The 22,497-nt window shown below is 40.3% G+C and overlaps 1 protein-coding gene across 1 annotated transcript in view; it reads right to left on the reverse strand.

Moving 5' to 3' along the window:
• Positions 1-22,497, reverse strand: part of DPP6 (dipeptidyl peptidase like 6) — a 438,719-nt gene that overhangs the window by 28,771 nt on the left and 387,451 nt on the right. The window contains exons 13-16 of the mRNA XM_013943645.2: positions 14,549-14,656; positions 13,880-13,971; positions 12,526-12,573; positions 10,452-10,570 (exon numbers count right to left, since the gene is read on the reverse strand). Of these exons, the coding sequence (XP_013799099.1) occupies positions 10,452-10,570; positions 12,526-12,573; positions 13,880-13,971; positions 14,549-14,656 (367 nt within the window). The remainder of the gene's footprint in view (positions 1-10,451; positions 10,571-12,525; positions 12,574-13,879; positions 13,972-14,548; positions 14,657-22,497) is intronic.

Raw genomic sequence — 22,497 nt, forward strand, 5'->3', positions numbered from 1 at the left:
CATGAATGAATGGTCTATTTAAAGGAAGACAAAATGTAATTGGAACATCCATAAAACCTACCATTTTAATTAGTCTCAGACTACTTTAATAACTATGTTGTTAACAGCTGACAGAAAAGAAGTTCTCTTTTAAATCCCAACCCACTAATAGCATCCTATCTTTTCCCGGAGAAGAAGCTCTTGCGATAGCTTCTATTTGTGCAAAGGTGTTTTTTTTTTCGTATCAGCCTGCTATTTTAAAGTAGCACTAGCATGTGAGAGAGTGAGACAGGGTGCTCCCCATCCTTCCTTCACCCACGGGACTTCTGACCCATGAAGGATGCACAAAGGAGTTTAGACGCCAAAGCCAACCTTAACTGTTAAGTTAGAAAGGAAGCCAAGTGAATGCAAATGTGAATTATACAGTAATTATAATATAAATAGGACCCAGAGATTAAGTCTGTGCATGCTTCCAAACAGCAGAAACTAATTTAAGCTTCATAAGCCTCAGGAAAAGTTCCAAAAGGTCGCAGTTTGCCTTGAAGCACTAATTACAGCCTCCTGCTATTGGGTATACAAAAAGGAAGAGTTGTCATAATCAGCCTTGTATAGGAAACCGTTCTGGTCACAACAGATAACAGTCACCCAGTGACCTAATATGCTGGCAACAACCGGGAATCCCTTCCAGGCACAAGTGCGACTGCTGTGCTTATTTGGTATTCAACAGGGTGGGAAACCTGAATCCACACCGTTTCGTCATGCCCAATTCCTGGACGACATTATCGCACTGTACAACGTTTAGTCACACTTAAGTTTTTTTTACCCCTGTTTTTCTCATGTGTCTTGGATTTTGTTAGCCAGATATTTTGGTTAGTGAGTCTGACTTTTGCAGTAGCACAAGAATAGCACATTCCCAGGGATCCTCTGCCCTGCTCTAAGCAGAAAGACAGCACCATGCTCTGACCCCCATTATACAAAGTGTCTAATACTTGCTTTCTACCCCTTACTGTTCACACCAGATTCAGGCCAAGGACAGCCCAGATGGTACAGAAAATCTGAACCTCCATTAGCTGCATATAAAGTAGTACATAAAAAAATCATTCTGCTGAAGCATCTCATAACATTTTGGGTGTTGGAAAATAAGGACTCTGGGCCAGCAGATGAAGATCATAATATATTTGTGAATAGGGAGAATATAGATACCAGTTTACTCTGGTACAGCTACAGTCACATGATAGACCATAAAATAATCTCAAATCTTCACTCTGTGGTTCCCTAAAAAATTTAAACTAGTGTTGTCCGCTTCCACCCACCCTTGGCCACTTGGTCCCATTCCAGCATTGCCCGCTCCCTTGTGGGATCACAAATGTTCCTGCAGCCATCCAGAAAAACAGCTTCTAGACCTGATCCCTGCAGAAAACTACAATAATTTGAATTAATATTTGATTATAATTCAGTTCAGTTCCTGGACCCAGCTCAGTGCTCATCTACTTGAGTGCTTGTGCTGGCACAGGGCTGGGATTGCAGCCCCAAAGGTGAGTAGAGGATGTGGTGGACTCTTGCAGCGGCAGCTCTGACTTACACGGGCTTCCAGACCTTGTGGACCTACAACCTTGCTGCCCTCCAAGATCTACTGAAGAAAAATGCTATAAGGTGCTTTATGAAGGGTTACTGCATTTCACAGCAAGGCAAGCTGAGGCAAGAGAGGCATGATCAGCCAGGACTGAAAGTAGAAATCGCCTTGTCCATGAGCCTCCTTCTCCTCCCAGCCATAGCCTAACACACCTGGTGTGCCTGCAGGCTGGCCAGCTATGCTTCTAGAAAGCATCTAAAATTGGCTCTCAGCCTTACATGTGGTCCTTAGATCCACTACCATGGCTTTACTGAAGTGTGGTGGCAGCTGGTGCATGCTCCTTTAGTAAAATCTGGGAAGCAACATTTACATCTGTTTGAAACGGGACAGGCCTGTTGTATTTCTCTATCCATAGGCTCTTGACTCAGTTAATAAAGCTCCTGCCTCAGCACCAGTAGTTATTGCAGCTTCTAATGAAGTCTCTTAAACTACCTCTACAACATCATTTATTACGATCCTTGCCAAAGATCACCTGATATGCCAAGCGCTGGCCCTCTTAGCAGGACTGGATGCATTTAGAAAGCTTTTACTTGAATTTCAGCAAGAAGTGCTTCAGAGACTCTCCAAAAAGCTTTGTCATTACCACAATAGGTAGTTTTATAATATTATTAGTTGACACTAAACCCACATGCTTTACAGATGTGTCTAGGGAGCAAGCTTTCTACATAACTAAGGTTAAGAAGGGATTAAATATAGCTATTTTTGCCCTGGAATTTAATGTTTGTTTCAGGATGTCGAGTGAGAGACTGGTACTCACGGCAGCAGGCTTTCCCCATGCCAGCTGGCAGAGGTGCCCCAGGCCACGCTGAGTGGTTACCTGGAGAAGTCAGACAGTAACTTGGGCTTCTTCGTCTCTCAAAAGCAAAAAAGAGGCTCAGTCATTTTAACCTGTTACAGACTGATGACATCCCTAACCGAACACTCTCCCTACAGTTTTTGCCAAACAACTACATTTTCTCTGCTCAACTCCTTCTTAAAAGATTGCTCCTTGCATATCACCTACAAGAAGCAAGTTACACGCACGTTTGTATCCAAGGACGCCCCAGACCAAAAGAGCAGCAGCGTGAAATCCCTGCTGTAACCTCTACGTCCTCCTCGCGGCTGCGGTGCGCCTACACTTGGGCTGTCAGCACGCCGGGAAGAGAACATGTGTCTGTTTTGGGGTCTTTCAGTTCCTCACACACTCTGACTGCCATAAAAACATACAATACATAATTACGCGCTTTAAGCTAAAAAGGCTTACTATATTTTTCATTGCGACTTTACTGCAGCTATAACTCAAAACTCAATCCCTTGTTCCAGAGATGGCTGAACGTCATACCTATCTCTAAAGGCAAAGAGCGATATTACAGCGGCATGGGAGGCTGGTCTTGCTGGCATCCAGTCTCGCAATGTGCCGAGAGTCTTGTCTGATATACCAAGCATCTTTGACTCCCACTGTGGCTGGTGGGAGCTGAGAGCTTTGGGCACCTTGGAGGATTGGGCCCGTACTTATTAGAGCCTGCAATGTAATTACAGAGCAGTTATTGAATTGCTATTGAGAGGAAACATTGCGCAGTGCTGTGAGCTAACAGCAAGTGTGTGCGACCGTGCCTTGTTAACTCTTCACTTTTGTATGATTTAATCATTTTACATGCTGTTTTTGTTACAGAAGTGATCGTCTGCATACTAATAGCAGAGTTTCTACTAGGTAGGTTTCTCTGCAAGGAAAAGATTCAAGATTTACTGAATCTTTCAAATCCACGCTGATAATTTATCTGTCTGGGATTCCCATGTCCCTTATTGTCACTGCACATCTGAGCACTGAAGACAGTAGTGGGTTTTATTTTCACAGCACTTCTAGGAAGCTGGAATTACATGACCTGCTTGAGTTCCCTAAAGGAGTTTGTGGCAGGGAAGAAAATCAAACCCGTGTCTCCTAACTATCATTTTACAGCTTGACCTCTTAGATCACTGCTACCAAAAATGTTTTTGAACTCTCCAAATCTAGATATGGTTCAACAAATAAAAACAAATATCATAAAGACCAATGTGTTTGGTCTATCTTAGATGTTCACATTCAACACTGGATTTATAAAATCTGCTAACACTCTACAAATAAAAAGACCATTTTCTTATAGAGAGGGAACAAAGAAAACAATGCACCTACTTATTTTTGCAGATATGCCTAAATATTAAGTTGCTTTGTGGTCCATAAATAACCAAATATATCCAGCCAAGAGCTAAGCTGTGCACTTTCATTATTGCTTGTACTGATATTTTACCTGAGAATGATGCTTAGGGGAAAAACTACTAAGACCAATCTGATTTTAGGAATATTATGGATGAGACTATGGTATGCAAGCTTTCTGTCTGATATATGAGGTAATACATTAGTAATGTTTGGTAGACAAAACTGCTTTACGCACTAGTTCTGTTGAATGGTAGACACCTTACATCATTGATTTAATGCTCCTGTCATCTGCTTGTCCATAGTAAGGATGAAAAATCCTCATCTCCAGGTTTTCCACTGATTTCCAGGGAGGGTGGGTCTGGCCCAAACAGCACAGGTTAAAAGGTCTGATTAAATGAAGGAACTGAGAAAGACGTAGAAAGAGGTTCATTATCCTCCTGCCTCGAGGCATGAGCCAACCTCTTATTGCGGGAGCTTGGCAGGCACGTCCCTGATGGGTACATTATTGCAAAAATCCTGGCGAGGGTAATTATGCACCTTGCACTGATGGAGACAGGCTACAGAGCTGGTCTGCGCCAGTAGCCAACGGTGCTTTTCCTCGGAGTGCAGTCTTGTAAAATGGGAAAGGAAATGGGGGTCACAATACTTGACTCAAGATATGGCCATAGGCGAGCCACTAATTCTCACTGTACCTCTGCTCCCCACCTGGTAAAAGCATAAAAAAACCCAATCAGCTGAGGAAAGTTTGCAAAGGGCTTTAAATATCTTTCCATAACTCAGGTTAAACACTAGTGCTGTATTTATCTTACCAATGGTAAAACTACTATCCCATCCTCCTCTGTATCCTGATAAATCTCAATACTGAATTGTCCTGAGACATTGTATGTATATCATATTAGGATCTTCATGTTCAAAGTGACAAAGATGTACAAACTTAAGCTAATAATGCCTCTGACACCCCATTGCTTATTGTCGTTAATGGAGAAACTGAGGCAAAATGTGATTTGATTCACTCATAGTGAACGACAAATGGCATGATCTTTACTGAAGCAGACAGGATTCAGACACCTTTAATCAGAAAGTAAGACCCTAGCAGTAGTATAACCTATTTTTTTTTGTAGTATTACAGAAAGAAATTTTAATCTATAGAATAATATGCTAAAATTAGTAAATTTTGGTGTATGACTGAACCTTAAGAATCATATCTCCATGATTTTATGGAGCTTTAAGAAAAAAAAGTTCCCAAAACTCAACATTATAAAAAGTGCTGATGAATCTGTAAGAATATGGATAACATAAAATGTTATTTTGTTACAGTGGAATTCATCAATAAATGTTTTATTGCTTTTGATTTAGCTTTTCTTTGGGGTATGTTCCTGGTTAAGTTAGTTTCTTCAACTGGTAATCTTGTGACAGAAGAAAATACTAGGAGATTTTACAAAATATATACCCTCAAAAAGACAAAGTCTTTGCACTTATTCAGTAGTAGCATCTAGGTATATATACACTACTACAAACATGCTCTGAATTTTATGTTCACTCACATTTAACAACATCATGATGTTTGAAATCCTTGGACTGAAAGATGCTAATCCTAATGGTGTTGGAAGTTAGCATTTCTAAAGGATGTTCCCACCCACCTGCACATTGGCTAAGCTTGTCACCACTTGGCACTTGGTTATGTGGCACATGGTGCTGCATTAATCAGCAGCCAGTTTTTCCACTTTTCTGACCACCTCCAACCTCTTTTGAAAGTTGTTTTCCATAGGAGTGATGGCTAGTGGTTTTTAGTAAGAAGCTGTTGTCACGTTATTAAGAGGGAGGTGGTGGCAGTTAGCAACCACTAACCACATTTAGTATCATTGGACTGATCAAGGATGTGAGCCCAGTTCTGAATCCTAGTTCCAACAAGCACAGATGCCAAGGGTTAAAGAGGTTCTCATTATAAATTAATAATTTCACTTAATGTTTTTGTCACTTAGAACCACCTACATGAAAAATTTATGTGTATAGGGGTTCCTTCAGAAGTTCAATAATACATTGCAGACCTGTGTCATCTGTGTGGGCAGGAGCTTGGGCTGCAACCAGATTAGAGGGTAGAAAAATCCATATTTATAAAATGATTCCACAACATGGTTTTAGACCATACTGGAAGGCCAAATGTTGCTAAACAAGATCTGGACTCTGCTGTGTTAAATTGGGCTGGTGCAGATTTGATGCAACTTGGAAGTGAAAGTTTTTGTTGACTCCAACAAAAACCTGGGAAGTAAAATAAGTATAGAATAATAAAGGGACTTTTTAATGGTCAGAATAAACCTTATAACTGGAAGCAGCAAGTAATGCTTCTGAGTGTTCTCATGTCCAGGCGGTGTTTCGGTATTCCTCAAAGAGGGAGGAAAGAAGGTAAATAAATTCTCAAGAAACAGTTTAAGGAGCTGAGAAGTTTATAGCTACATGCTGGCTTTGTATATAATAAACCTGCAGTGCCTGTCTTTAAAATTTATAAATACTCAGACAGAATGAATTACATGCACAGCAGAGTAAGGAATTTGACTCAAATTATCACTAATTTGGTTGCGTTACTTCTTCATTAGTATGATTCACTCTCTCAAGGGAGATCCTTAAGCCTCAACAATTTCTCTATCCAGTGTTTTCACACCACTTGTTCTCTGCCTATGGGTCCGAACCAGGGTGTTATGGCTGGACAAAAGAGATATAAATCCTGTTTGTCATGATTCCCCAGGCCTGGAGCCGTCCTTCAGCACGAGGGGGTCCTGAGTGCAGTTACAATGCTATTGGCATCACAGCTGCTGGTTTAGAGGACAAACCTGGAGAAAAGCAGACTTATACCCAAGTAAATCCCTCTCGTCCTGCCTCTTTAGGCATTTTATCAAGAACAGCTCAGTTACAACATATCATTTTGGTCTACAGCTACAAAATTACCCGCTGAAAAGGTAGAATCAACTTAATCCCTATTACCTGTGATTACTATCTACAGCGTCTGGGCTAAGCTACTGATAACTGCAGTGCTAGAGAGGACATTTAAATCAGGTGATAATACCTTAACATTTTTTGTTAGAAGTGTCTATTTTCCTTTTTCCAAAGAGAAAGACAGCTTTAAAATCATTTTACTTGCACTATACTGACCATAAAGGCTCCCAGCTCAGCTACAAATGCAGGTTCCGGCAGAGATAATCTTCAAAGAGCTAGGATAAACTACAGTGATTTAGTAATAAATATTTTGAATCAAAACAGTCTTATTGTTTCTGGAAAAAAAGGAAGGACTCAGGACATACAGAAAGTGTTTCCTTTTCTAAGTCACACTGTTGTCTCTTGTCAAAACAGAAACTGATTTTTTTCCCTAAATTGCTTGATAAATTAAAAGATAATACACAGTCCAGTGGCAAAGGCTCTTCTCTGTCATCAGCTACTATGCCAAGAAAGAGACAATGGTTTTCTCTTAGCCCTCATTACTGCCCTCTCCCCTCTGTGTAACTACCAATTTTCTTTGTGCCATCCCTAAAAATGATTAATCCCTTCCTGATAATGCATGATTATGGGGAACTTTAATTAGAAGGCTGGTAGGCATTCCATGAGCAGCGTACACCCCAATCATTTTGATCATGTATTAAGTGGCATTAATTGCAGTAATATATGCATGTGCCAGAGGTCTTCCTCACTATTCCTCCTGTCTCAAAGCTAGCAGGCATTAACTCTTTGTGGGGAACATCATGCCTACCCAAGTACAGTGGGCTGGCCAAGGTCAGCTTACGGCTGGGATCTCATTATAGAGACTGGCAAACTAATGTGAAGAATTATATGATGCAGTTGTCTGCAATACCAGGGCTTGAACTCCAGGATCCCCCAAATCTTTGCCAGTTCTGTGTATTTAAGTAAAAATCTCAGTGACTTTGAAGGACTTTCTGTGAGAGTGAAGACGTTATAACCAAACCCCCTACACAGAGCGACAAAGTACAATTTGGCACGTGACAGAACTGCTTGCACAACCTTTCTTCCACCAGGAACAGCCTTATTCACATGGAGGGTTGAACAGTGCTGGTGGGTTACCCTGGGGAGTGGAGGAAGGAGTCACCGAGGAAGAGGAGCACCTATTTAAAATGGAAACTTTAAAGCGCTACTGAGCTGACTACAGTGATAGTCCTTGAGAGGGCTTCATTCTCCGGACGAGAAGGAACTGAACCTGTTTTTACAGCTGTAAATGGGTGTTAGTGCTTTACTGGGTCAGTGTCATTCAACCTTGTGTCTTATATGACTGAGCTGCACTAAGGAAACAGGAGTAACTTACTTTCCGTAGCCAAATCTTGTGATTCCTTTTGCTTTTTCTCTGTGCAATTGAATTTTACATTCTATTCCAGATGAGGATCCCCATCCTCAATATAATTTCACTATAAAGTAGCGCACCAGTAGCATCCAGACCTTCGTTATGTTTGCATCAGAAGGGATCAGGGGCAGTGCCTGTGCTGGTTTATGAGAGGACACAAAAGTGTAAGCCCATATTTTGTGGTGAAAATGACAGTAGGAGCAACCTTGCAGCAGCACGTACAGCACGTACTGCTTTTTCAGCAGGGTCTAGAGGAGATAATCTAACTGCAGTCTGCACAGCATCATGTTTCCTTAGATCCTGCTACAGTAATTCAATCATGAGCATATAAAATTAGATGAAAAATAAGGTAACTAACCTTCTGCGACTGAGTGATTGTAATAAATGTTGCCTACTGATAGTAAGCATTACTTTGTCCTTTCGAAAAGAGAGGTTACCTTTTAATGTAGGATACTTCTCTCATTTCATTCTGTGCCAGGTAGCAGTGCTGTTAAGCACAGTCTATAGGACAGCAAAAAGTCCTTTAAGACAATTATATGCTGCCTCTGTGGTATCAAAGAAGTGAGCAGAAATCTTCCAGCTTGCAACCTTTGAGATCAAATAAGCAATGCCAGCACACTCCTGGTTTTTTCTCAAGAGATATGTGTTTCTCATTTCCAGTGCCTTTCATTTAAATATCACAAAGTACTTTATAAGCATCAGTTGGTTAATCTAATTTTATAAACCTTACCATCCATTTTAGAGAGGTTAAGTTGAGACACAGTCCTGAGCAGGTAAGTTTTCAACTTAGGTCATAATGTAAGTTAATAAAAAGGCATATTATGGGCTTGGTCAGAGTAAAATCATTATCTTTTGACTCCTTGTCAGGAGTCAAACCTCATAAACATGGTAACATTTACTACAGTACTGAAGGTTTGGTGGGAAGTGAAATTTCGGTACATGTGTCTGCCGTAATTCAGAGATTTACAGGTAGTCTGTTAAGCTAATTAGTCTATTCTACTGTCAGTGCTCCTTCAGTACAGTGTATTGTCAGGTATTTTTCAATCTACCTATAAATGCCTCCCTAAAATGCAGTCTATCTTTCCTTCTGGGGGGCAGAACATGTTTTAGAAATTGTCTATGTGCACAAGTTTCTCTGATATCGGGTTAACCATTCTGTTTCTCTCCTTTAGTTTCATTTTCCTGGTTATTTCCTATTTTACTATCTCAAATACTTTTTTTTTATCTTCGGTTACAAGCCGTTACCGGCACCAGCAAACGCTTGCCAACCAGAGAAGGGACAGTCGGTGCACTGCCGGACAGACCGCCGGCGTTCAGCAAAGGGAGCACTGAGCTGCTCTGCGACAGCATACGCAACAGGTGCTTGCCCTTTAGATGTATAAACGCTCATTGTTTTGTCCGATCTTTTGAAAACAAGGCCCTTCTTGTTTGTGGCATGCCGCTTTGTGGTATTTGTTTGAGCATCTTCGATTGCAGCAGTGGGTGACGGGTAAGAGCAACGCTTACCAGCACAGGCACGCGGCGCTGCCACCCGGTTCTGCCTGCACGCGTGCTTGTGTGTGATTTAGGATAATTAAGCAGAATGAAACTACAGAGGATTAAATGTTACAGAGTTCTGAATTTATTCATAATAGAGATGTAGAAAGCTGACAGAATAATAGGAAGCACATACATTATTAAAGTGATCCACTTTCATTCCTCTTCTCCTAACATGCCCTCTCCCAACATGCCCTCTCCTAACATGCCCCTTCTCCTTAGCCTTTTGGATACTGGAAGGGATTTCAAGCACAGGAAATCTGTCAGACCTATAAGTTATTACAAGTTATGGGAAATTTATGGCGAGCAATTGCTGATAGCATGTACTGAACCGCCAAGCACATTGTCCACTCGATAACTTCTAGCTAACTGCCTTTTCTTGGCAAACTGTTCAGTCATGCCACTGAATTGATGCAGAATTTGTAGCTCAGCCCCAGAGTCCCCCACAGCGAATCCCACCTCATCGCTTTGCATCTCACAAACTGAACTTTTATCACCTCTGGGTTTTGCTCTTTAACTCAGGGAGGCTCGGAGTGGCGAAAAGAGCGTGCCTCTGCCCCCAACAGAAGGTGTGCACAGCTAAAGGCTGTACATGTCTGCTTTCTAATTCAAATAAATCGGTAAACGAAAGAAAAATTGTTAAGAGTAAAACTTCAGAATCAAAGTGGCCTGGGTATTTAGAGCCAGTCTTTCAAAACTGCCAACGGGTACATAGGATATCTAAACATATCAGCGTTCACTCTAACTCCTGTCCTTAAGCACAACCGCAATAACAAAACCCAACGTACCTTCACATGTCAGTAAGAAGTATTCCAGACTGTGACTGAATGATGCACTGAAATAAGTACAGTTTTCAATCAGATCACAAGACAGACACCGTCTGTTGAAGTTTCCATTTGTGCTTGCACTGAAAAAGTTAATACATGTTCATGAAGGTCACTGAGCAAATGTTATCTGGAAGCAACATTATTTGAACTTTACTGTACTGTAGAAAAAGAACGTAAATGTAATGTGTCCAAAATTACTAAGAGACAAAGCATTTCCATTCAATCAAACCTAAATAGCAGTAATAGCCCCCCCCCCTTTTTTTTTGCCTGAATGGAGAATATATAAAGGGATACTGATGTCTTTTTTTGCAAGGGCAGGTGGTTATGTAGAATGGTAGTTTTTTTTCCCCCCAAATGATGGTTGCAATTCCACAAGAGGAAGTCTTAATTCAGTGAAGGAAGGCATGAAACAGAGGAGCCATATTTCCACACTAGCTTATCTTATAGTAGAAAATAGACGGCTGGAACTGCTTTCTTTAAATTTCTTACCGGTGGTCTCACTGGTTTGACTTGCTAGCTGCTGCCTCCAGGGCCACCCCCCTTTCTTTGGGTTTAAATAGTTACTCATATAACACCCAATTAGAAAGAAAACCTTTTGTTTAGGGTCTGTTTTTGAAGAAGGCAATCTGGCCTGACCATACACTCAGAAACATTTTGTAGAAGACTATTATAGACTGAAGAATGAATTAAAGATTATTGGGAAATATTAATAAATAAACTTTTGCACTGCTACAGCATTTTGCAACACCAAAATACTTCCAGCTATTAATGAATAGATCTTTCCAGTGTTACTGTAAAGCTAAGTGCATTTGCTACCACTTCAAGGTAGAAAGAGATGAGACTGAGCAACCTGTTTAGGGCCACAGAGACTGAGCTGCGTAGCTCCTGGGTTCTTGTTTAGGCTCAGATCACATCTCTGCCTTAAAACTGGCTAGGTAGTGCAGGAAGCACTTTAAATTAACTTTTTTCCCCCGTTTCATTGAAGTGACTGGTCAAAATAGCTTTGATTTCCTTTCCCCCTTGCCCCTCTCCTCACTTTTTTATCTTCAAGAAACTAAACACTGAGCTGAACTTCTCTTAAGAAATTGTGGAGTACAGTGAACAGGGTATAGAGGTCTTGAATGGAAAAAATGATTAAATCACAGGGAATTTAGTTTGCTCTAGTCTCCTCCCCATTGAGGAAAAACAACAAAAAAAAGCATTACATCATGTTAGAGAAGGAAAATGTACCGGCAGGCCCTTATTGATGGTTCTAGCACCAGCTCTGCCCCTCGCTGGAGAGGCAAAGACAGAAGCAGGGTGATAGAGAAGGAAAAACAGAATATTGCCTGGATTTCTTTTGTTTCCAGCTCTGTGAAAGAGCAGCATGACTTATCTAGTGACTCTACTTTGCAGAGAACTATGAGGATTTATCAGCTGGTACTTTAAGATGATTAGGAATGGTGCATGAAATTAATAAATGTCCAAAATGATTATTTCAATTTTTGGTTTTGCTCCCCTTTGTAATCTGCTCCCACCGTACTTCAGCGACAGCTACACTATCAATAGCTTACTAGAAACTAACATTTTACTCTTGATAGTTACTGAGGAAACTAAAATCCTCTGGAATTTCAGAAAAATAGTGTTATTTCTTTTCAATTGCCTGGGGAGGCGAGGTGCTATTAAACTTCTATGAAAACTGCATTCTGGAAGGATAAAGAACAGTTTATACCATTAGTTTATGCAATTCTGAAATCTTTCAAGTGTTAAGCAATTTTGTTGGAAAGTGTTTTGTTTTGTGTGACAGTTTATCAGGCTTGAGACCAATTTCAAATCTGAAAGAAAATGAGAAAATTGCTAAATTTCAAACATTTCCAACTTGGTGGCAAGCATTTTGCTCACTATTGTTATGCAGTTCTGTTTATTGAAGTGACACGCTACAATCCCATTAAAGACAAACACGTGAGAGTGTCTCTGTAGCAACCTCTTACATAACGAATCATATAAGACTGAAATAAGTGGGAAATTCTGTATGGGAAGACTGTAAAATACATACCTATATAAATGTCGCCTTCTTGGCAAGTCTTCTGTGCTGTGGAAATAACTAAAAAATAATCATAAAGATAATTGTGTTGTTAGGAGGGTATTTACTACAAGTGTCTTTTACAACATCTTCATTCACATAGCCATTTTGCTGATCTTGTAAAAGCAGGGGTCTGAACTTAAAGAATACTTCATCACCTTCTATTCTTGCTGACACTGTGGTCACCTCTTTTTGTAGCTAAACAGCGAAAGCCCTGTTATCCAGTGACAGCACCAGCTTCCAGAGACCATAATGAACTAATTTTTCTTGACCTTGGATTAGCTGCCGTTGCTGGAGGCGGCCAACTTCAATTCAACGTGCAGGTTTCAGATTGATCCACCAGAGGAATTTCATGTGAATATGGACTGACCATAGGAGCAAACGCGTACTGTTAGCGGGGTGTCAGACACGTCAGACAGAGTATTTAGTCCTGCCGATCTGTTTCCAATCAGCTGTGCTTGCCTAGATGTATATTTTGATTGCACAAATTGCATAGGATATTTGCTGCTTGGTTGGGCTGTTAAAATGTGAATAAGAGCAGTCGTGCTGGTTTGCTGCTCGTCTCTGCAAAGCATTGAAGACCCTTAGCCCTTACTGCAGCTATTGGTAATTGAGGCTATTCAACACCTTGAAGGAGTATCACGCTCTGCTCTTAATGATCATTTAAAATTTACCGTAATCCAGAGACTTTTTACTGAGTAGGTCAGTGACAAGTGTGTCTGAGAGGAAAATTGTTTTAAATTGAAGAATTTGAGAGTTCAGAATCTTGCATCTAACTGAAAGTTTGCCTGAAAAGGAATCTATAGGATAACTGATTCAGGAAAACCTTCTGAACATCTTCTCATATACTTTCTTGAAATCTATTTTTAAAAGTAGAAATTTACAGTAGTTATTTTACAACACAAAGGACAAGCGTGAAAAAAGCTTGTTTTGAGTTGCTAACTACTTTCGTCTAATGCAGCGATATTTTTGCAGGTCAAAAAGGGTTCTTTCTAGAACTGACTATCTAGGCAGTCAAGGAAAACATTTTTTTTCCTTCAAAGGTTAACATCAGCAGTTGTTTAAGGTGAAATCACTCCTCTGCACAATTGTATCCTGTATTTAATGGTCACAGAAAGAGAGGTTTGAACTGTGCAGAGAAATTCAAACTAAGACAAGATATACTGGAATGGTGTAAGAGGTTAAGCCAAAACAGAGACAGCTTCTCCTTCGGTCTTATTAGTATCTCCATTTGTTCATACAATCAAAATACTGTTGTAAACTCATTAACCCTGTAGTCCAATGCTAAACAACAGACGACTGATTTATCAGACCAAACTTTACTTACATTTTATGTCTCTTTTCATCATATGCCAATATCTTTGTCACATCCCAGTCACCAGATGTAACAGCCTGTAAGTTATCACTGCTACTATTGGGCTGCCAAAAATAAAAAGAATTAGATTTTTTTTTTAATTCCTAAAAGAAGATACTTGAGCAAAGCTTATTGTTGTGTTTCTCTTCTCAAAAAGGAAATTCATTCCATTCATTCATTCCATCACTTGTTAAAAATAAATCATGCATCTACAGTTTCCCCCTCAAATATTTCTGTGAATCTACAGGATTCACAGATGAATGATGAATTTCGTGATGAATTTCGTGCAGAACAGCCTGAAAACCCTTCTTCTAATCCAATATCCCCCAGAGCTTCCGGTTAAGCCTTTATGGTAGTACAAGGATTAGCTTATTTAGGTACAACTAGGAAGACATTAAAAAAATAGAACAAAGTAATGATAGTCTCCGAAAAGAGAGAGTAGGTAGACTTTTTTTTTCTAAGTATCTCACCTGAAAATCTTATCTTATGCCTGATAAACTACCACCAAATGTGTTCTTTTATGCACAAGATCCACATTCTGTATTTGTACCTTCATGTCTCTCAGCAGTGAGCACAAACAACACTTTTCTATTGTTTTCCACTCAGGGTAGGATAAAAAAGGAGCAGCAGTGAGCGATTCACCTGTGATGACGACATGGCGATGTGATAGAATTTTCCACGTCCTCCCTGAGGAATGGCTCGGACAAAGAAAAACTTCCGACCGTCCTTGGAAAAAATTGGCTCTTCATTCTGTAAACACCAAATATAAGCATTTTTATATCATTAATTTATTGTATTTAAGATTGATCAACACTGCAAGAAACTGTGAAATTAGTTTACAGTGAAATAGAGAGTGCTCCCTAAAAACACTCTGAGACCAAGAAAAGAAGAAAAAAAAAAACAGCTGGAGAAGCTAATACTGGAGTTTTGAAAATCATTTTTTCTGAGCTCATAAAGAAGCAGACACCTTTCAGCTGCGGGAAGACAGGCAGATAGGCAATAAGGAGGGCTATAAAATCAATTCCCATTTGCAAAGCAAAATGTGCACCTGTACAGCTGACTGCTCGGGGCAGTGGCAATAAAGCCTTTTGAAAAGGGTTTGAACCTCGTTGGCACAAGTATGACAAATCTTGTTTACTCTGCTGAAAGAACTGATCTGTTCCTGTCCTCGAGGAAACATGACTAACAAACAGCATCTTTCTGTATCTAATTCCTGTCTTTTCCTACCTTCTTTCAAATGCTTAAACCACTAAATTATTTACAAAGGGGGAGATTATCCTGTGCAACTGTCTTTGACACAAAGCTCCCAGGTGAACATGATGATTGACTTCCGCTGGATTACTGGAACTTTCAGCCAGAGGTATAAGGGATTCAATGTAAGGAAATCAAACAACACATATGGCAAGCAACCATTTCCTGGAAGCTTCTTGTTTTTTTATTACTGCAGAAACCCTGAGGCACATGGGAGGTCTCTGTTGCAGGAGATGGTTGAACAGCAGATTACAAGGGAGAGCAGCAGGATGGCACATATGGTGTGATACAGCAGCACTATACCAAGGGAATGGGTTAGCTGAAGCTCCTTTCCTCTGTATTCTGAATAGCTGGGATGAGAACAAAAGCTGCACATCTGCTGAACCTTTCCGTGACACCAGACTTCCCCGGGACTGGCTGAGCCCTGCCTGTCCTGGCCCATTCCCCATGCTGGTGAGCTCCAGGGCTTCTTCTCCAAGGGCTGATGACAGCATCAGGGACACTTTTTTGCTCAGTCTCTTGTGGTTCGATATTTATGAAACACCCTTGCTTTCTGCTTGGCACATGCCAAGATACCACTCTGAACCAGCAAGAACTTGTTTGCATAGGGAGACTAATGCAAACATTTATAGCAATGAAATAAACCTTCTGTATTTCTCATACACACTAACACACTATTCTTACTGTATTTTCCTTTGCTACCAGTTCTTCACTGATTAATGTTCTTTCCACTATTCATCAGATTTATCAGCACTACATTAGAGGGTTCAGACTGCTTGTTTTTCCTTCTATTTTCCTCCGCTTAGTTTTTCAGTATATTTTAAAGTATGCCCATTTATTGCTTGCTGAAGTTCTATGAAACAGTAGTTTCATTTGTTACTGACATTTTTCTAGGACTTGAAACATGAAATTATATATAACGTTCAGATGTCTTTCATGACAGGAGAAAATCCCTTGGAAACCTGCTGTGATAGCATGGACAAACCCTCTGTTCAATAGGCTTCACTTTATTGAGGTAAATAGCAACGAGTTCACCTTACATTTCTATATCTGTCTACCGCATTACGTATTCCAGCACTATGTCTCTGCCAGTGAAAGTAGGCTTTGTGCAGATTAGTCTGAAGTTCATTCGGAGTTGCAGTGGAGGGAGGAGGTGCATGGCAGAAATGACAGATGCTAGCCTTCAGCACTCGACTGATGTTACAAGGCAGTCTGTTTGCAGGTTCCTGTTGTTGGAAGGGCTACACATTAACACCACCATAACTTCATTTAAAATCTTGACAGAGACTGAGACTTGGCCTGGATGGCAAGCAGAGAGATCAGACCGGAAGGTTTTTGGAACAGATGTTTATACTGTAGGGAGCTACATGGGGGATTTTGAAGTGAACTTGGCTTGAACTGCAGTTTATGCATTAAACATTAGTAAGCAAACAAAATTTCAAACAGTGGCATTTAAATGAAAAAACTGTTTTTTACACTGGAACTGTCTAAGCACCTCAAGAACACTCCTGTATGGATGTGCACATGCCTTAAGCAGTACAAACAGTATCTTTTTCTTTTCTTTTCTTTTTTTTGTTTTCCTTCTGTGTGTGATACAAACTGTCTGAGTCTTTGGCTGACTATTATTTGCTGAAATCCGCAATGCTAGAGCTAAAAAGTACTCCTTGAAAAGAACAGGAAATCATCAGTTTAAAGCAGGTAAAAGAAAGTACTTTTCCTATGCAGCAGGTAGAAAACCTCTGGAATTTTTTGCCACAAGAGGTTGTGAAGACAGCTGGGATTAGCAGGTACAAAAACAGTTTGAACAAATTCATGATTCATCAACAGACACTAAAAGGAATAGGCATAAACATAGTCTCTAACATCTGTAGTCCCGTTATTGTAGATGGTTGTGAAATATGAGAGAAATGCACTGCAGAAAGCAGCCAGGCTCGGACATTGTCCCTAAATACCATCAGCTTTTGTGACTGGTAAAGAGAGAGTGATGCAGTAGCTATCTGACTCAATAGGGCATATCTTAAGTCCTTGTGGCTCTTGCCTTTTTGCTCAGCTAGACCTTTATATTTAGACAAATTTTACAAAAATAGCCAAGGCCAGTTTCCAGAAATTCTTAGCTTTATGCAGATGAAGGACAAGGCTATCTAATGTCAACTATAAGTAGCAATAACTCAGTGCACTCAGACTCAGGTTTAAAGGGGGGGGGGGGAAGGAAGAAAAGTGACTCTCACATGATTCCAAAGCATCTTAAATTCAAGCTTAAGCCAGACTATGCCAGTGTGGTTCCCTGATCCCGTTTGTCATTCTGGGGCCTGTGTGAATGGACAGTGACCTGGTTCAGGAAGCAAATCTTCTCAGAACTGCTAAGCTGTGATGCTGAAAGATTGGTGATTGCCCCTCTGGGTGGATGAGGAAGGATGCAGGTGGCTGGAGCTGAGGTCTACTTGAATGCAAGGTCTCCTCAAATGCAAGTCTGCAAGGCCTTGGTCATCATTGGAGTTAAAGGAATAATCAGGAACAAACACTTTCATGAGTCAGTAGACACTGAGATTAAACAAAAGATGACCCACCCTGTGGCTGGAGAAGGAGCTGGTGAGACTGGCCAACCTGCATCACTATCAGTAAAAGAAAGCAGCAGCAACTCCATTTCCAACAACTTGTTTATTGCTGTGTATCAAAATGGTGCCACTAAAGACTTCAGCTTTGGTGGAAGAGATAAAGTGATGGGAGGCTGCTGAAGGGCACCGTGACTCCCAGGGGATCAGTGCTGGTGTTCTGAGTTGTGTGAAAAAGGTCAGTGGATCTGCAAATGACCAGGAGAAGAAGAAGAAACTGAGGAGAGCCTAGGATGCTTATCCTGGGCCTGGCAGAATTCAAGATGCCTGAGTGAGTGGACAATGCTAAGGACAGTCTGAGCTGCTTTAGGGCTTAGAGAGGGGTATGAAGTCCTGGCACGAGATAAAAATAAAAATAAAAAAAAAAGATCTCCTTAAAGGCCATTTGGACAGGGACCCTATTCTTGAGCATCACTAGATTTGCACCCACTGGTGGAAGACTTTTCTGGTGAAAGACGGAAAGAAAAGGTGCATGCAGCATGGGTAGGAAGTGCATAAATGTCTCTGACCTTGAGGACTTGAAGATAGCACACAGTCGAATGTGCACTGGGACAAACATTTGAAAGAGAAATTACCCATTTTATAGGGAGTCAGTGGGCCTGAAAGCCCTATGCATGCATAAATACAACACAACCAAAAATACTGACATCTAAAAGGCAGAAAACAGTAGTGTGGGCCCAGCATCATCATATTGCAGCTCCACAGGATCCAGCTCCAAGCTGGTCTGTCTGGGCCCTCGTCATTCAATACCCTCCCTGCCTCCTGCTCTTCCAATGTGCAGTGCTTCACACACTTTTGGCTGGACTCCACATATTTCTTCACAGAAAACAGTAGGAAAGCAGGTTCTTTGAAATCTGGCATTAGTTTTGGCCTGCTGTGTAGTACTGACTATGAGTACTTCTGTGAGAATTACATTTTTCTGGTTCATTCTGAAGTTCTAAATAGGAAATCAATTAATATGAATAACCCCGTCCTCTCCTATTCCTCCTATGATGCCTTTTCCCTTCCACAACACAGTGTCTTCCTTTTTCTCTCTGATCCACCTTTGCCCACATCTCAGAATTAATGATTTTGCTCCATGGGGAGAATTGGAGCATTTATTCTTTGGGAGAAATCTCCCAATACAGTGTCACAGCACAACAACTCCAATAAACAAACAGATGTGACATGAAGCCTTTTAACGCTTTGCTTTTAGGTAAATACTTCATTTAAATCCAATGAACTGTTCTAAATGTCCATCGGCATTACTGGGACAACGTAGTTGCCTTGACCTTTGGGTGCAGGGAGGTGATCTCACTCCATCATCCACCATACTCAACCCCTGTGGCAATGCCAAATCTTCCTCCTTTGTCCCTACCCCTGTGCTGGTCTCTAAGGGTGGGGTCACCATACCAACAGCCATCTCTGAAGCCAGGGCCCTGCCACCAAAAGACAAGGTCATCAGTTGGAGAGGAGATGAGTCCATGCCTCTGGGTATCACTCCCCTCCACTGGATCCATGAATAATCCATGAAAACTGGATTATTTATTTAAGTGCCGCATGCATAACCAAAAGACATTTTGTTATCTGTGGTAGATGAATTTGATATTTGAATTATTTGAATTATGATATTTGAATTATACTTATGCTGCATTTTTTGACTTTAGGGCAATGTCAGGTCAGTTATGGGCTTGTTACATGACAAAAGTGCTTTAAGGGTTAAAAAGTCAGTCTTGCTGGTAAGGTTCTCTGATCTCTGCTTTTATTTAAAGGAACCTCATTTCCTACTGCCTATTAACTACATATAAGAGAATCATTACTGTTTTTTTGTGCTGTCAGGATGAAGATAAGGGAGCTGGGAAAGAAAAATGGTGTGAGGTTTTCAACAACTCACCTTCTGATAGAGCAAAACTCTTTATTTGTAGGCTGAGGTTACCTGAAACACGGGGGAAATAGGACAACTGGAAAGAAAAATGCAACCCAAAGGAATCGTTATCAGGAGGCCAGCCAGCCCATGCAGGCAGTTTTGGAGGTTATATATCTTGAAACAATTGTGTGGTAATCTCCTGGTCCCACTGATGTCAATGTCAAAGCCCACAGCCTTCGGTGGAGTTGGAATTGCACCCTGAATTATAATTAATTTTGTTCAGGCCACATTCATGATTAAAAAACTAAGACAATTAAAACACCAGTGAAGTTTATCTACAACAGGTGTTCAGCAATTGTCTGATATCTCCCTTGCTGACACATTGTCTGTCTGTGACCATCACTGTCATTATCTGGAAAAGGCTTCTTCAGAAAAATTCAAACAAAATTATCTACAATTGTAATTACTGTTTCAAAGCATTTGTATATCTAAACAAACATACGAATAAAGTTCAATCTGACTGTTATGTCCAGAAGTGCACAAGCAGGTATATGAATAAAAGCAGTGAAAACTTTCAAAATCCCTAGTCAGCTTCTGTGAACATGTGCCCATTCTTATTTGTGCAAAAGGTTTGAAAATTCTGGCCAAGTCATATGGCAAATATAGTAAGGAGTGACAGACACTTTCTAGCAGGACGTGTAAATACTGTATATTTCTCATTATACTTTGAGTAATTTACCCTGTCAGCTACACAGACATTGACACCAGTATCTCTCTTTGCCTCTGCTGGAGAGACACTCTCCCAAGTTTTTGGACTTGAAAAAAATTCATTTAGAAACTTAAGCCCAGGAAGGAACACAGCAGCATTTACTATGACCTTCCATATACAGACTATTAAATCTCACTGAGTTACCAAACTACAACAATAACAACAAAAAAATTCAAATGCGTGGGTCATATGCCCTATGAAACTTGCAGTATCTCAGCTGAAAAACGTTAACCCTGTCATGCTGAAGACTCCCTCCTGTCTTTTGTGAGTATCTTCTGTCATTGCACAGACGTCTTCTCTCCCATCTCTTGCTCTTGGCCTACAGTGAAGCTTGTCTCTATTCCAGATCAAACTCCCCCCAAAAAGTAAAGTTCAGGTAAGTTTTTTTTTCTATATGTGTGACTTGGGAACCAAAGGAGTATTTTAAAGAGAAAGGCCAGCATCTAGACTCCTCAGTCCTATTGATTTTAATTTGGGATACTTTTGAAAAGAAGGTCTGGTCAATGGAGTTCATAGTACCAACTGGCCAACCAGGCAGTTGGTGTCTTCTTACTGGTGAGCTGAATCATGCACAAGGTGTGTTGACTTTGCTGGCTACACTGAAGACTATATTGACTGACAACAGTGGGGAACTTGGCACCTGACTCATATGTATACACCTATATTAAAATGTCTAATCCTAGGAGTCTTTATCTCGAGCTGAGTCACACTCCTGAGCTCACTTAGTGGCTGCCTGGGGTGCAATTCATCTCCTCCTAAAAGAGGCTAGAGAAATCACATTAGCATGTAACATTTTCACATCATTCTCAGACTCGGACACACATTGCTTGAAAATAAATTTTCAGTTATTTAGATGTATGTGTAATGGAGTAAAAACATAAATATAGAAAAGGAGATTATCCTCGTAATCATATATTTAGTTGAAACTAGAAATTTAAATAATTTTATTGCCAGATACATAGGCAAAAGAGCTCTGTAATTCTTTAAACTCCAACAAAAGCACTTGAAGGGCAGCATCAAATGTCTCTGAAAGTCTATAGCAAGTATTAGTTTAGTAGTGAGATGTCTGACTCATTTGGCTGGAACAAACAGCCTTCTCTATCCTCAAACTAAGTATATGATGCAGTAAAACAAAGTATATTTCTGTGGAGCAGACCCATTAGAGATGGGCAAATGATTCATTACTGTTATTCAGGACAAGACACCATCTTTAATTCTTGCCCTTATAGTAGGTGTATGGCTGAAGAACCACAGCAGTGTATGAACGGAAGTCCTTCTAATGTACTGCATTAAATTTCAGAAGAATGGAGGCCCAAGTAAATAGCAGGGAAAGGATTAAACCTAGCCTTGGGCTTATAAAATAAATGATCCCTGTGAACTACCTTTTTAAAGATACAAAATACAGGCAATTTAATTTTCTGTAGACATGACTCGTCTTTGAAGCATGTGTTATTTATTTAAGCCAACACTAGCATTATGAATGTGAAGAATAGTTTGGCAGTGTTTTTATTTTATACAGGAGTAAAGTAAAAGATTATTTGAAATGCTTGGAGCAAAAAAGCTATTTTCTCTGTAAAATCAATTTTTGTCTGGATCAGACATAGCCCATTGCTGTAGGATAGCCACTGGAACAGAGGAGATCGTTATTCCTGCTGTATACTGATATACTGTAGTTTCTAGGTTCTTGGATCTTCTGAACAAACTGTGACAAAAGTGTGAAATACTTTAAATCTGGACTTGGAAAAATACGGTGCAAGTTCTTTAACTGACATGTTATTCCCTGTCTGGCCTTCCCATATCCCATGCAAAACAGTTCAATGTTGTGACTGAATTGGTATCAGCAGCTTCTCTCTAAAGAATAGCTTAACTAAATCTGAGATCACTTCATATACTGACTGCTGGGAAAGTGTTATAAATGATCTTCCAGAGATTCACCTGCTGGAAATCTACAGGTTGTATATAGACATATATTGGAAAAACAACAGCAACAACAACAAAAAACCACCTGCTCAGAAAAAGGGAAGGGAAGGGAATCGCACAAATCTAAACTTCTCAGGGGTTTAAATTTGCTATTTCTGTTCTCTCAGGGCTTATCTTCATCTATGTTTCATCT

The sequence above is a fragment of the Apteryx mantelli genome, chromosome 2 (genome assembly GCF_036417845.1).
Source record: "Apteryx mantelli isolate bAptMan1 chromosome 2, bAptMan1.hap1, whole genome shotgun sequence".
Taxonomy (NCBI): domain Eukaryota; kingdom Metazoa; phylum Chordata; class Aves; order Apterygiformes; family Apterygidae; genus Apteryx; species Apteryx mantelli.